The sequence below is a fragment of the Petaurus breviceps genome, unplaced genomic scaffold, assembly GCF_028583685.1.
Source record: "Petaurus breviceps papuanus isolate PSGF00001 unplaced genomic scaffold, PetGlider_PUasm1.0 328, whole genome shotgun sequence".
NCBI lineage: Eukaryota > Metazoa > Chordata > Mammalia > Diprotodontia > Petauridae > Petaurus > Petaurus breviceps.
In genome coordinates this window covers 188681-201957 of record NW_027186094.1, presented here as the reverse complement: position 1 = coordinate 201957, position 13277 = coordinate 188681, and the positions used below count along the sequence as shown (strand labels likewise).

The following is a 13277-nucleotide window of genomic DNA, read 5'->3' as shown; positions in this document are numbered from 1 at the left end:
CAGCCTTGGAATCAGACTTGGTGACCTTGGCATCAGATTTGGTGGCCATGGTGTCAGATTTGGTGGCCTTGGGGACAGATTTTATAGCCTTGGGATCAGAGTTACTGAACTCAGCAACAGACTTGGTGACATTGGGGTCAATAGGCTTGGCAGCCTTGGTGTCAGTGGGTTTGGTAGCCTTGTCAGTTCTGGCAGCCTTAGAGTCAGGCTTTGTGATCCTGGGGCCTGGGCATTTGGTTCCAACTTTAGGACCTTAATGCATGATAGCCATCTTGTGGCCAGAATGCTGGGCACTGACCTTAGGGATCATGAGCCTGAAGGGCTTGACTTGGAGGCATTTGGGCTCAGAGTCTTGATGGCCTCTGCTTGGGCACTGATGGCTTTGGCATTGTTGGCCTGCATCTTCTTCAGCCCTTTCTTATTGTTTCTTGGCAAAGTGCATGTTTCTCATAAACTTGGAATCTTCCCTTTTCCAAGATTCATATTACTATGACTTAGGGTTCTTGGTGCAATTTCTGTGCCATTTTCATGACTGGTTGAGGGTGGTATGGTTCTTAGACTTAGCCACCTTTATACCACAGTCTGAGCTAACAAGCACTCCACCTACCAGCATTCCACCAACAAGAAGAGGCCATTATTAGGGTAAACAGATGTAAATATATATAGACTTAGGACACAGAGGCGAGTTGAATATGAAGACATAATATCTAAAAAATAAAATTAAAGGGGTGACTAGGTGGTGCAGTGAATGGAGTACTGGCCCTGGAGTCAGGAGGACCTGAGTTCAAACCTGGCCTCAGATACGTAACACAAAAACTAGCCATGAGACCTTGAGCAAGTCACTTAACCCCATTTGCCCTCCAAAAAGCAAAAATAAATTAAAAAAACAAATAAACAAACAAACAAATAAATAAATAAAAATTAAGGTGTTAGAGAGGAATGTACTGGGGGAAAGAGAAAGGGAGAGGTAGAATGGGGTAAATTATCTCACATAAAAGAAAGCTTTTACACTGAAGGAAAAGAGGAAGGAGGTGAGGGAGAATGACTGAACCTTATTCTCATCAGAATTAGCTCAGAGGGAGTAACATTCACCTTCAATTTAGAATAGAAATCTATCTTACCCTTCAAGAAAGAAGGAAGAAAACGCAATAAGAGGAGGGTGTGTAATTGAAAGGAGGGCAGATTGGGGGAGGAGTAATGAGAAGCAAAACACTTTTGAGGATGGACAGGGTGGAAGGAGAAAGAGAATAGAATAAAAAGAATAGGGTGGAGGGAAATATAGTTAGCAACAGTAATTGTCAAAAAAAAAATAAGAGCTACTTTCTCTGATACAGGTCTCATTTCTCAAACATAAAGAGAACAATTTATAAAAATAAGAGTCATTCCCCAATTGATAATCAGAAGATACAAATCCATTTTCAGATGAATTAATCTAAGTTATCTATAGTCATATGAAAAAATATTCTAACTCATTATTGATTGGATTACAACAATTCTGAGGTACTAACTCATCCCTATTATATTGTCTAACAGGACAGAAAAGGTAAATGTCAAATGTTGGAGGGAATGTGGGAAAAAAATAAGACAATGCATTGTTGGCAGAGTTGTACACAATGTCAACCATTCAGTAGAGAAACTTGTTACTATGCACAAATGACTAAAAATAATCATGCATACCCCTTGACCTAGCAATACTATTATTAGGTATATATACCAAAAGAGATTTTAAAAAAGGAAAAGGATCTATATGTACAAAAGTACTTACAGCAGCTCTTTTCTGGAGGTAAAGATTGAGAAATTGAGGGCATGCCAATCAATTGGGGAATGGCTGAACAAGTTGTGGTATAAGGTTATGATGCAATAATATATAAGAAATGATAATCAGGATGCTCTCAGAAAACCCTGGAAAGATTTTCATGGGCTGACGCAAAATGAAATGTGCACAAAGTAACAGCAATCTCATAAGATGATTAGTTGTGAATGATTTAGTTTTTCTCACAATACAACAATCCAAGACAACTCTGAAGAACTTGTGATGAAAAAATGCTATTCTTCCCTAGAGAAAGAGGTGATGGTGTCAGAATAGATCAAAGAGTACTTAATTTTTTAGTTTCAAAAAAAGAGGGAGAGAAACTCACCTAATTCATTTTATCTAGGTGGCTCTAGACTAAAGACTTTCATTTACTTGAGCATTACTAGGGCATCTTGCCATCTGTTCAGACATTGGGCACTCACTTGAAACAGACAAAAACTCACTTGATTGTCCACCATTACACTATGTGCTGCATATCCCCCATTTGCCTTACTTTTGAAATTTTTCCCCAGTCCCTGGCAAATAGTAGGAACTTAAACATTTTGAAATTCATCATTATTTCAAAAATCAAGCAAAAAGCAAGAAGAAAGAAAAACATGGAATGACTTGCATACAATAATGACAAGAAAACTGCAGGGAACCAAGAGAACTGTGTATACAGCAAAAGCAATGTCGTTTTAAGAATGACTTTGAGTGAATAAGTAATTTTGACTATTATAAATACTCAAATTAACTATAAAGTGCATATTAAAAAAGATGCTATCTGCACACAGAGAAAGAATTGACAAATACAAGTATGGATAGAATAATTGTACATATTAATGCATATATTTATGTATGGATTGTGTATATATAGAAATACACAGACATATATATACATTTGTGTCTAGTGGAAGACAATGGTAGTCTAATGGTAGCAGGAGGGAAAATGCTAATTTACATGATAACTTTATTATATATTTGAATGGAATAGGAAGTTGGACATAACTGAATAGAGGTTTCAAGTACAGTCATTTCTTTTTATTATACTGTTATTGAAATGCTTGTTTTACTCCACAAATTTTAAAAAATAAAAAAGTGAAGAGAATCTTTGGCTAGGAGTCTTCTTATTGCATCAAATAAAAGCATACATCTCTATATTTTTCATTCTTTGTTCCTAACTATGTCCTTTGGTGTCATAGAGAAATTCAATTTTCCACATCAAAGCCCTTAAAGTATATGACAGTCGTCCTGGCTCCTCTAAGCCTTCTCTTCCTAAAATAGTCATCCCCAGTTTTATCAAAATAATTCTTGTATTCCAACATTTAAATGGCCTTCACAATGATGGCTGCCCTTATCAAAACAATTTCTAGTTTGCTCTTCCCTTATTAAACTTTATTACTAAAAATAATTATAATGGTCCGAATTTGTGTAGTATTTCAAGAATGCAAAGCACTTCCAATAAATTATTTCATTTCACTTTAACAAGAACCATGACAGTTAGTTTCTACCATTACTCTGATGATATAGATGAGGTCACTGAGGTTCAGAAAGGTGGAAAAGGTTGCCCAGGGTGACAGTGTTTGAGGCAGGACATCAAATCACGGTTTCTTTATTTGATACTAAGCACGTTGTCTTTTACATCACACTGAAGGCTCTGACTCAGACTGGTCCAAGTGGGGCAGAAGGAAATGAGTTATCCCCTGTCATGTTCTGGAAACTGATTCCAGGATCTAATAAGAAAATATCTCATTTCAAGAAATTCCCAAAATAAAATATCACGTCAAAAGCAGTTGGAGCATATTGAATCTAGAGACCTGAGAATGAGCAATGACTGCACAAATATCACAGAAATGAACAAGCAGAAGGTATTTGCTCCAACACCAGTAAGAGTATCTGCCCGTAACTGAGAAGAATGATAGTTAAATCAGGCTTTTATATGGATAATTTGGGAAAATATAAAGGATTTTCTACAATGAGAATTAACCCAAATAATTTAGAAGAAATCAATATTGGGCTTGAAATCTCCATATAATGTCATAACATATCAGTTGAATTTGTGCTTGGGCAGAGACTATACAGTCCTTAGTATGAAGGAATGAAGATGACTTTGGAGAATAACTCAAATATTGTCAAAATATCTTCCCTCCTCCACATTCTCCTAGTGACTGAATTTCCAGAATTAGAGTTATTATGTGAGGGCAATAAGTTTCTTTTTCTAAAAAACACATACATCTGGCTATCATAATAGTTAAGTGACACCTGAAGTTCAATAGGTTCAAAGTAAGGGTTCATAATGATGGAAGGGACCTGATTTGGTAATATGAGGCAGTACCATGGGAAGGCCAGTGTGGGCAGGATGCAGTCAGAAGTCAGGTAAGACCTGGTGAATAAGTCCAGAAAATCAGTGAAGGCTGGGCCCTTCTGTTCTGAGAAGTCACAGGCATGCTGATTAGAGCAGTAGGGCAGTACATTGACCAGACCTTTCCAGAGGCAATAGTAGAGGTAATTTGATTGCAGTTTTCAGAGCAAGGTATGGAAAATGGAGAGGAGTTAGAGTTTCCAAGGCATCAAGACAGAGCAGAGTTCAAGTAAAGTCTGGTCTCATCTTGATTCAAGACTGACTTCCAAACCCCATGGCTCCTCCTCTGTGGGCTGACCACTCCTGATTCTCACCTGGATTCACATGTAGGGAGTTCTCTGCTCCTGCTCTATATCTCATTTCAGGGGTATTGCTCCATTCCAAGCTCCTGCCTGAAAGCAGGCTCAAGGGGGTCCTGTCCAAAGCTTCTGTTTCTAGGAAAACAAAGCTTAACAGGACTACAACAATATTTATACACATTACCAACACTATCATTTCAATTTACTTTAACAGCTCTTAAAAGGGTTTAAGCTAAGTCTCCTTCCTATGGGCAGATATCCATTCTTCAGCTCAATTCACTAATAAAGACTAACACACAGGGCTTCTGTCTGAGAAATTAACATAGATCAACAGATAGAATGCCAACATCACAAACATTCTTTCTGTTAGTCCTCCCCACAAACAAGTTTCCCTAGCCGGCTCACACTCCCTTCTCTCTCTCAGATCTGTTCCTCTCTCTACTCTGTCATCTCATTCCAAACAATGCAATATATATATACATATAAATATGTGTGTGTGTGTGTGTGTGTATAGTTTCCAATCAAAGATTCTTGATTCAATCAAAGGCAAGACTCTATCAAAGGCACTTAATTTGCTGAAACTCAATCCAGAAAAACAGTAAAAAAAATCCTACCTTTATGAACTTAACTTTTCCAAGGATTGAAGTGATAGATGGGAAATTTTAATACACCTATTTCAGAGGGAAAGGTTTTGTAATAGCTATTCTTGTTATAACTTTGAAATAAGTAAAAGTTAACTGATGTTAATAGGTTAAATGAAATGAGGCACTGATCACTGGTGTTTAACTCTTGAGAGAGCTTAATAGAATAGGGGAGAAGCTGAAATTGATGTCAGCGGATAGAGAAACCAAGACGCCTTCAATAACATACCTGAAAGTTTGAGGGCAAAATGTAGCCTTTTTCAGGAACCTGAAAAATATCTAAGGATGGGACCTGGACAAAGCTTATAGGGGCTACATGTGTTTTTATTTATCTGCATCTTTTCTCAACAGTTGGAATATGAGATCGGTGAGAGCAGAGACTGATTTCATCTTCCTTTGCATCTTCATTTCTTCTATTGTTACAAAACATATAATATGTACTTAATAAAATCTTGTTGACAATGGACTGAATTCTGAGTAGCTCACAGGTCTTCCAGGCAGAGGTCTACTGAACTTAAGCACCAGGTACTGACTAGGATTTCTCTTCTCTTACAGCTCCACTCATTTCTAAAGAATATCCAGTTTAACAACAGTGCTGGTAACCAGGTGTTTATGGATGAGAATAGAAATCCTGAGGCTCGATATAACATCCTGAACTATGTAACCTTTGATAAGGATGCTGAAGCCCTGGTGAAAGTTGGACAGTTTATCCCCAAGGCTGAACCTGGTCAAGATTTCACCATTAATGAGGAGACCATAGTGTGGGTGTATCCATATCATAAGGTCAGAAATAATTGCAATCTCAGCCTTTTTATGGGTAGAAAATCCTCCCTGAACACTGATTTTTTTTTCCCTTTGCAGCAAATATGTTGGTGAAAAAGTCAAATAAGCAGTCTATCAGGTAATTTTAAACTTAGGATGTTTAGTACCATTGAAGATAGAGGTGAAATGGACTTTAAAGCTCATCTTGCTCAGCTATGTTATTTGACAGAAATAAGAAACAGAGACATACAAAGGTAATGATTGGTCCAATGTCCTATGATCCCAAGGCCAGTGTTTTTGTCAAATATCTAGCATTTTTGTGAATGATGACAACCAACCATTCATCTTAATTCAGTGAAAATGTTTCATTCAATCATCATACATCTGTGGAGCCATAAGTTTAACATATGATTTCTGAAACACATTCCATTTCTAAACCGAGCAAGTTGTTTCTCTATAGGACTGTGAAATTGACCTTTTCCATTAAATTGAACAATGGAATCTATATCTTCTTTGAGTCATCTGCATCCTACATGCAGGTTGACTAAATGTATTTTAAGTCATATATATTTTATATATGAATATATATATATATTTAAGTCAATATAAATATATTTTAAGTCAATCACTTATATTTCCTTTAGTAACTTGTATCATAAAAAACATAGTTGGCACAGAGAATTACAAAATGCTAGATAGATAAGAGCCCTGAGGTAGTACCTTGTTCAAACTCCTCCCTTCTACAAATGATTAAAGTCCATGAAGTTTAAAAGTCTCGGGCAGTTTTCCTCAGCAGGTGGCAGAAATGGAACTAGCATCCAGGTCTCTGTTTTCAACCCAGGCCAGGGCTCTTTCTGGCCACATTCCATTGATGTATGAACAATTCTCATGTCTTTCCTACAGGATAAGCTTTCTTTGGCCCAAATCAATACCATTCACTCTCTGATAAAGTATATCATGATATCTGTGTCTTGTTAGTTTCGAGAACCGTCATTCATTTTACTCCCTTGTCACTAGATTCCCCGTTCCACATGCAGTGAGAGCTGTGGTCCTGGATTCAGGCAAATCCCACTGGAGGGAGAGCCCATCTGCTGCTTCAACTGCTCTCTGTGCCCTGAGGGGGAGATCTCCAATCAGATGAGTAAGTGCCTGCAGATAGTTTTCTTCCTACACCCACTGGACCAAAAAAAAACTGGAGTTGAGTGCTAAGATTATATAACAGCTCGATCACTCCCTGAACAATAGAATATAGATGAGTTAAGGAAAAGTTCTGAGCTAAGGGCAAGTGGATTGAATAAATGGTTAGAAGTTGGTGTCTAGTATCACTTTACTATTCAGAATGAAACCAACAAAATACAAAAAGGAGCTATCTTGCCCGATTTCTTTCGTAAACATATTTACTTGGTCCTGTTATGTTTTCAAGTGCAAAGGGATAGTTATCTGTAGTGTTGAGGAGTAGATACTCTGCAAAATATTTTTGATTGTGCAGAGCTGAGTTTAAGGACATTTTGAGTTCAACATTCACAAGAAAAATTTAGACTAATAAGGCTTAGAGGAATTATTTCCAGAGAAAATGGGGATCTCTGCTCTAGTCTGAATGTTCTGACATCCCTATCACTTGCCATATCTTAAAGTGATATTTTGATAAATCATCTAGAAGGAGAAGGATATCACCAATTAAGTGTCTCTGTAGCCCCTCTAAGAACTCTGTCACAGGATACCTTGACCTTTTCAGAATCACTGTGGGCTGTGTTATTTAGGTCATTTATTATAAACCCCACTAGTGCAACAACGTATTATATGTAGAGGATATGTAAGAATCACACTCCAATAGTAAAGAAAAAAAATATTTAAAGCTTCAGACAATAAGTGAAAGATAACATATTAGACTCATTTTTGCCTCTCTTCATAAATGACTTTATACTATTAAAGCTCTTAAAGTGGATACAGGATTATAGAATCAGAGAATTTTAGAGTTGGAAGTACCTTCTATGGTCAGTAGGAAATAAGTCACCTGGGGATGTTAAGTGCATAGAAGAAGAATTTTTTTTAAGTAAGTGAGAAAATCTCTTCTGCAGAGAACACAACTCTGATGGACTGGTCATGTTGTTCAAATGGCAAATCTATGCTTGCCAAAGAGACTATTTATTGAGAACTCACACAGGGCAAGTGTTCATATGGTGGTCAGAAGAAGTGATGCAAAGACCCTCTCAAGGTCTCTCTCAAGAACTTTGGATTTGATTGTGTGACATGGGAGACACTGGCATAGAACCACTCAGCATGGTGTACCCACATCAGAGTGTGCTCTATGAGCAAAACAGAATTGGAGTAGCTAAAAAGGAATACAAAACATTCAAATTTAGAGTATCTACCACAAATATTTACATGAACTATTTGTGCCGGACCTGTGGGAGAGCATTCTGAGCTCACATTCGTCTGATCAGCCACAGTCGGGAGCACTGTAACTTGACTCTAGCATAGTGATGTCATTTTGGTCCCCTTTGAGAATGGAGGACAACAATCAACTGACAACCACTGTGGTCAGGGACATGAGAAGGCGGTGGCGTGCAGGACAAAATGGAACATGGGAAAATACCAGTTATTCCAGGGACAAATATACAATCAGGTTTGGGGGGAGGGGGATAGGAGATATCTATTCTGAGGTTATAGAGGTACATTTGTACCTTGAAACTGATGCTTTTCAGGACTTGGAAGTAAATGAAAGAAGATCAGTGATTCTTTGGAACATGCTCTCAGAAACTGGCACCGACAGTGCATTAGGGCTTCACCACTCATCCTTTTGTTGTGTTAAAACATCTACCTACATCACATAAAACAATAGGGCAGTGGTTCAGAGGCTTTGGAGGGAAGGACAGATTGTATAGTAGACATGCCCAAAGGTGAGAAAACAAACATGCATGAGAGGTTACTATGTTCCAGGCACTGCACTAAATACTGAAGACATAAAGGGCAAAACAATGCCTCTATTCAAGGGAGTCATATAATAAGGGGAAGAAACTGTGTAAATCATTAGTAAATAGACAATATACATAGAACAGGTGAAGGTAAACTCAGAAAAGAAGGAAAAAGCAGATGTTTAGACTACAAAGGGCTTCCTGAAGAAGACAGGAATGGGCTTATGTCTTGAAAAAGCCTAGAGTATCCAAGAGACAGAGGTGAAAAGAGAGCAAACTTTCATAAAATGAGTTACAGCCTCCTATATAAAATATTAAGGGAAGTGGATGAATAGGAAAATATTTATATCAAATTTATTTCTTAGATAAGAATTGTATATAGCTCAGCAGTGTCACATTCATGACCTGTGGACCATATGCAGCCTTCCAAACATACTAGTGTGGCCAGAACCAGATTATAATGTCATTGGGAAATGTTTTTAAAAATAAATTAAAGTATACTACTTCATAGATAACATTAATTTATTTTTTTTCTAAGTCAGTAGGTGGCCTACAGAGAGCTGTTTCTATTTAATGTTAACATGACTGGATGTAGGTTAGATAAGTAGATACATACATACATACATACATACATACATACATACTCACTTGCATCCATACACATATACATGTTCTCACTTGCATATACACATACTGTAAGGTCTAGAATTCCCCTGGCTGAGGAACTTTCCAACGATATATCCCTATTCACTGGGATATTCTTGGCTTCCCCAATCAGAGGAACTAATTTAGAAAGAGATTTTGACCTCCGTTATGATTAAATATGGTGTGTAATAAATGGTCTTAATAATCATTATGGATTACTTACAAAAGGGGCCAGTCTGGAGTATCTGCCAGATGAAAACAGTCTCAATAATAGATCAGTCCCCCTGCTTAGAGACCCCAGAAAAGCCCAGTGACAATTATTGAAAACTGACAAAGGGGGTGGCCAGGTAGCACAGCAAGTAAGAGCACCGGCTCCAGTGTCGGGATGACCTGGGGATCAAATCCGGTCTCAGATACTCAGTACCACACCCATAAATAACTGGCTGTGTAACCTTGAGCAAGTTACTTAACCCCGATTGCTTTCAAAAAAAAAAAAGAAAAGAAAATTGACAAAGGGAGGAGGAGCAATAGAGTATATTATTGATTGGTGGGTATTTGGGGTTTCTGCTTAGTAATGAGCTTGTGCATTGTCAGCGTTATTGGGTAAAATGCACAAACACAACATTATGTATTGATCATATATTGGTCACATAGGGGTTACAATTTTCAAGTTATGACTCATTGGTCATGGTATCTAAGTTTTGACTCAGTGTCTGAATTATGATTTTTAACAAGTCACCCTGTTCGGGCTTCCACCTTTCACAGAATTCAAGTTTATGGCTTTCACTTATTACTATGTTTTATGGCCCTTTCCCCACTTGGGACCTCACACATACATATATGCAATGCCTACATATTCTTGTACATAGGCATGTGTGTGCATATGCACATCTATGGATAAGCAAAAATCATTCATATTGAGATACATGAGTTTAAAAAAGGATATGAACAAATGGTTCCCAATAGAATTGCAATATATTAACTACTATATAAAAGAATACTCAATAGCTAATAATAAGAGAGATTACACAACAGGGGCGGCCAGGTGGCTCAGCAAGTAAGAGCACCGGCTCCAGTGTCGGGATGACCTGGGGATCAAATCCGGGCTCAGATACTTAGCACCATGCCCAGAAATAACTGGCCGTGTAACCTTGAGCAAGTTACTTAACCCCGATTGCTTTCAAAAAAAAAGAGAGAGAGAGAGATACACATCAAAACAATACAAAGATTCACCTTAATCCCATCAAATTGTCAAATATAGGAATATCCAGTTCTTGAGAAGTAGTGGGAAAACTGGCATGATAGCACATCATTGATACAGCTATGAATCAGTGTGACCACTTTTGAAAGCAATTTTTAAAATTATTCAAATAAAGTGACTAAAGTGTGCCTAGCATTTTACACAGTGATCCAAATAGTAGATATATACCACAAAGACATCACTGATAAAAAAAAGTACAGGAAAAATCAAAATTTTTATAGCTGAACTTTTGTGCCTGGTTCTGTTTTTGTAAATATGTACCTTATAAGCAATAGATGGTAGGGTTTTGTTTTCCTATCCAATCTTTCACTCTTGTTATCAGATTGTCTGTTCCATTCACATTCCAAGTTTTAAGAGTTGGGTTTTATTTTCCTTCATCTCTAACATTGAGGGGTTTTTTTTGAGGTATAATTTTGCCCTCTTCTGTTGTAAATAAAGTATTAGGATCCTGTAAGGATTTTACCTTATTCTTTTTTTAAGGTTATCCTGCCCCTACTGGATCACTTTCCCTCCCATATCCCCCCTTACTGTTTGTTATCTCCTTTTCCTTTGGGGTTTTCTTTATTAATTCCCTTTTCTCCTATTTTCATACAGTGATATAATTTTCCTCCTTACATTTTTTCTTCTCAAATATATTCCACCTTATATGCCCACCTTCAAATTGTCTTATTCATTTTTTTCTTTAGTTTTTTTAATGTCATTTTTACATGCCTTTCCAAAAAAGGATTTCTCTTGTTCTTGTCATTATCCATCCTGTCTTTCTGTATACTCTAAACTTTCATTCTATCATGCATGGACCCTATAATTATACATCTCTTCTCTTCATGTATTCTTCATGTAATCAAAGCTTCTAAGCTTTCCATTCTAGGCTTTCTTCTCTAGGCAATTTCTGTCACTGCTTGGTAGGACTTTCCCCATGGATTCCCCTTTTCCATTATATCTTATAGTCAGCACAATACTCATTTCTCCATGCATTAGAGAAGACTGTAACCTATGGTAGAGTCCCTCCCCTACCACATCCCTGATTATGGAGCCCACCATTCTTCTATACACTCTTCTGGAAATGTTCTCACCTATATTGACTTTGAAGTCTCTATCCTGTGACCATACTCTCAAATAAACAAGTGGTCAGCTGATCCCACTTCTCCAACCCCATTCTCAATGTGGGACCAGTAGACTTTTGAAGCACCAAATCCCCCAAGCCACGCTCAGTGAATGTCTCCCTTCATAAATCGTCTCTCTTCACCCATAAGAGCATTAATAGGTGGGACCCCTTCTGACCACCAAAGTAAGACCAGATCTGTATATAGATAGTACAGAAATAAATGAGCTCAATGGGGCAGCTAGGTGGCACAGTAATAGAGCACAGGACCTGAATTCAAATCCAGCCTCAGACACTTAACACTTACTAGCTGTGTGACCTTGGGCAAGTCACTTAAACCCAATTGCCCTGCCCTCTCCACCAAAAAAAAAAAAAAAGAAATGAGCTCAAACTTTGAAAGGTGTTTGTGGGGAGGTGGGGGAGGGGTAATTCACATCTCCTGCAAATCTTTTTGCTAGTTCTAAACATCTGTTCTTAGGTATAATGTAGCTTTTTTTCTTCTTCTACACAGTTTGAAGAGGTATAAATCTCCTTTTCTCTCAACATCTGGTCTGTCCTCTTCAGATGCTTACCCTGTGGTTAGCCATTATGCTGGAGATACAGGCATGCCAGAGAAAGAAGTCTGAGTCCTCCTGACCCTTCACAGTTGCAAGGCTCCCTTGGCCATAGCAGTGATTAATCTAGTCCATTACATCCTGCAGTTTGTCTCAAATAGTGTCTCTTCCATCCAATACCAAGAACTAGTATTTACTATGCCGAATAGCTTCCTGAAACTGTGCAAGCTTTTGAAAATGAAGTCAAGCCCCTCAACTATCCCAATCCACTTGCCTGTCACATCTAGAGATGTGTCCATTCACTGCTTACACATGTAGTGAGCAGTGGAGATGTATCACTACAAGATGAAGGAAAAGCCCATTATGACTTAATTCGGTAAGGGGGTATGATTTAACTGTTTTGCTCATGTGACCACCACACTTACATGCAAAGTATGGAAGTCTATACATTTGTTGGTCATCACCATAAAATCATTTTTAAAGAGGCAAGTTGTACCACTAGCCATATCTGATTACAATGGAGGGCCCTTATTACTAGACATTACTTCATTCGCTGTCTTTGAAACTCAAGCACCTGACCCACAGTAGGCAGTTAATAGCTTGTTGATTTATTGCTTAATGTCTGGCAAACTTCTCAGACTATCAAAATCTAGGGTTATCGCTATAATCTAATGGGATTTAGAAAATGTAGAAAGAATAGTACAAAATGACTAGAGTACCTTTGTTCATTGTGCTAAGACAATAGACTCATAGGAAAAGTTTGTGTTGTATAAGAAAAGATGGATATTAAAAAATAAAATCGACTTTAAAAATAATAAGTATAAATAGAGTGAACCTGGGTTGGGCACTAGGCTGCTTGTCAATGACCATCTCCCACCATAGAAAGAAATATTATGCTTTGTGAAGTAAGAAATACTACATTGAGCAATTGTGCCTATTTTTCT

General features: G+C 37.6%; 1 protein-coding gene across 1 annotated transcript in view; it reads left to right on the top strand.

Moving 5' to 3' along the window:
- Positions 1-13277, top strand: part of LOC138167909 (vomeronasal type-2 receptor 26-like) — a 47828-nt gene that overhangs the window by 32561 nt on the left and 1990 nt on the right. The window contains exons 4-5 of the mRNA XM_069096878.1: positions 5650-5877; positions 6874-6997. Of these exons, the coding sequence (XP_068952979.1) occupies positions 5650-5877; positions 6874-6997 (352 nt within the window). The remainder of the gene's footprint in view (positions 1-5649; positions 5878-6873; positions 6998-13277) is intronic.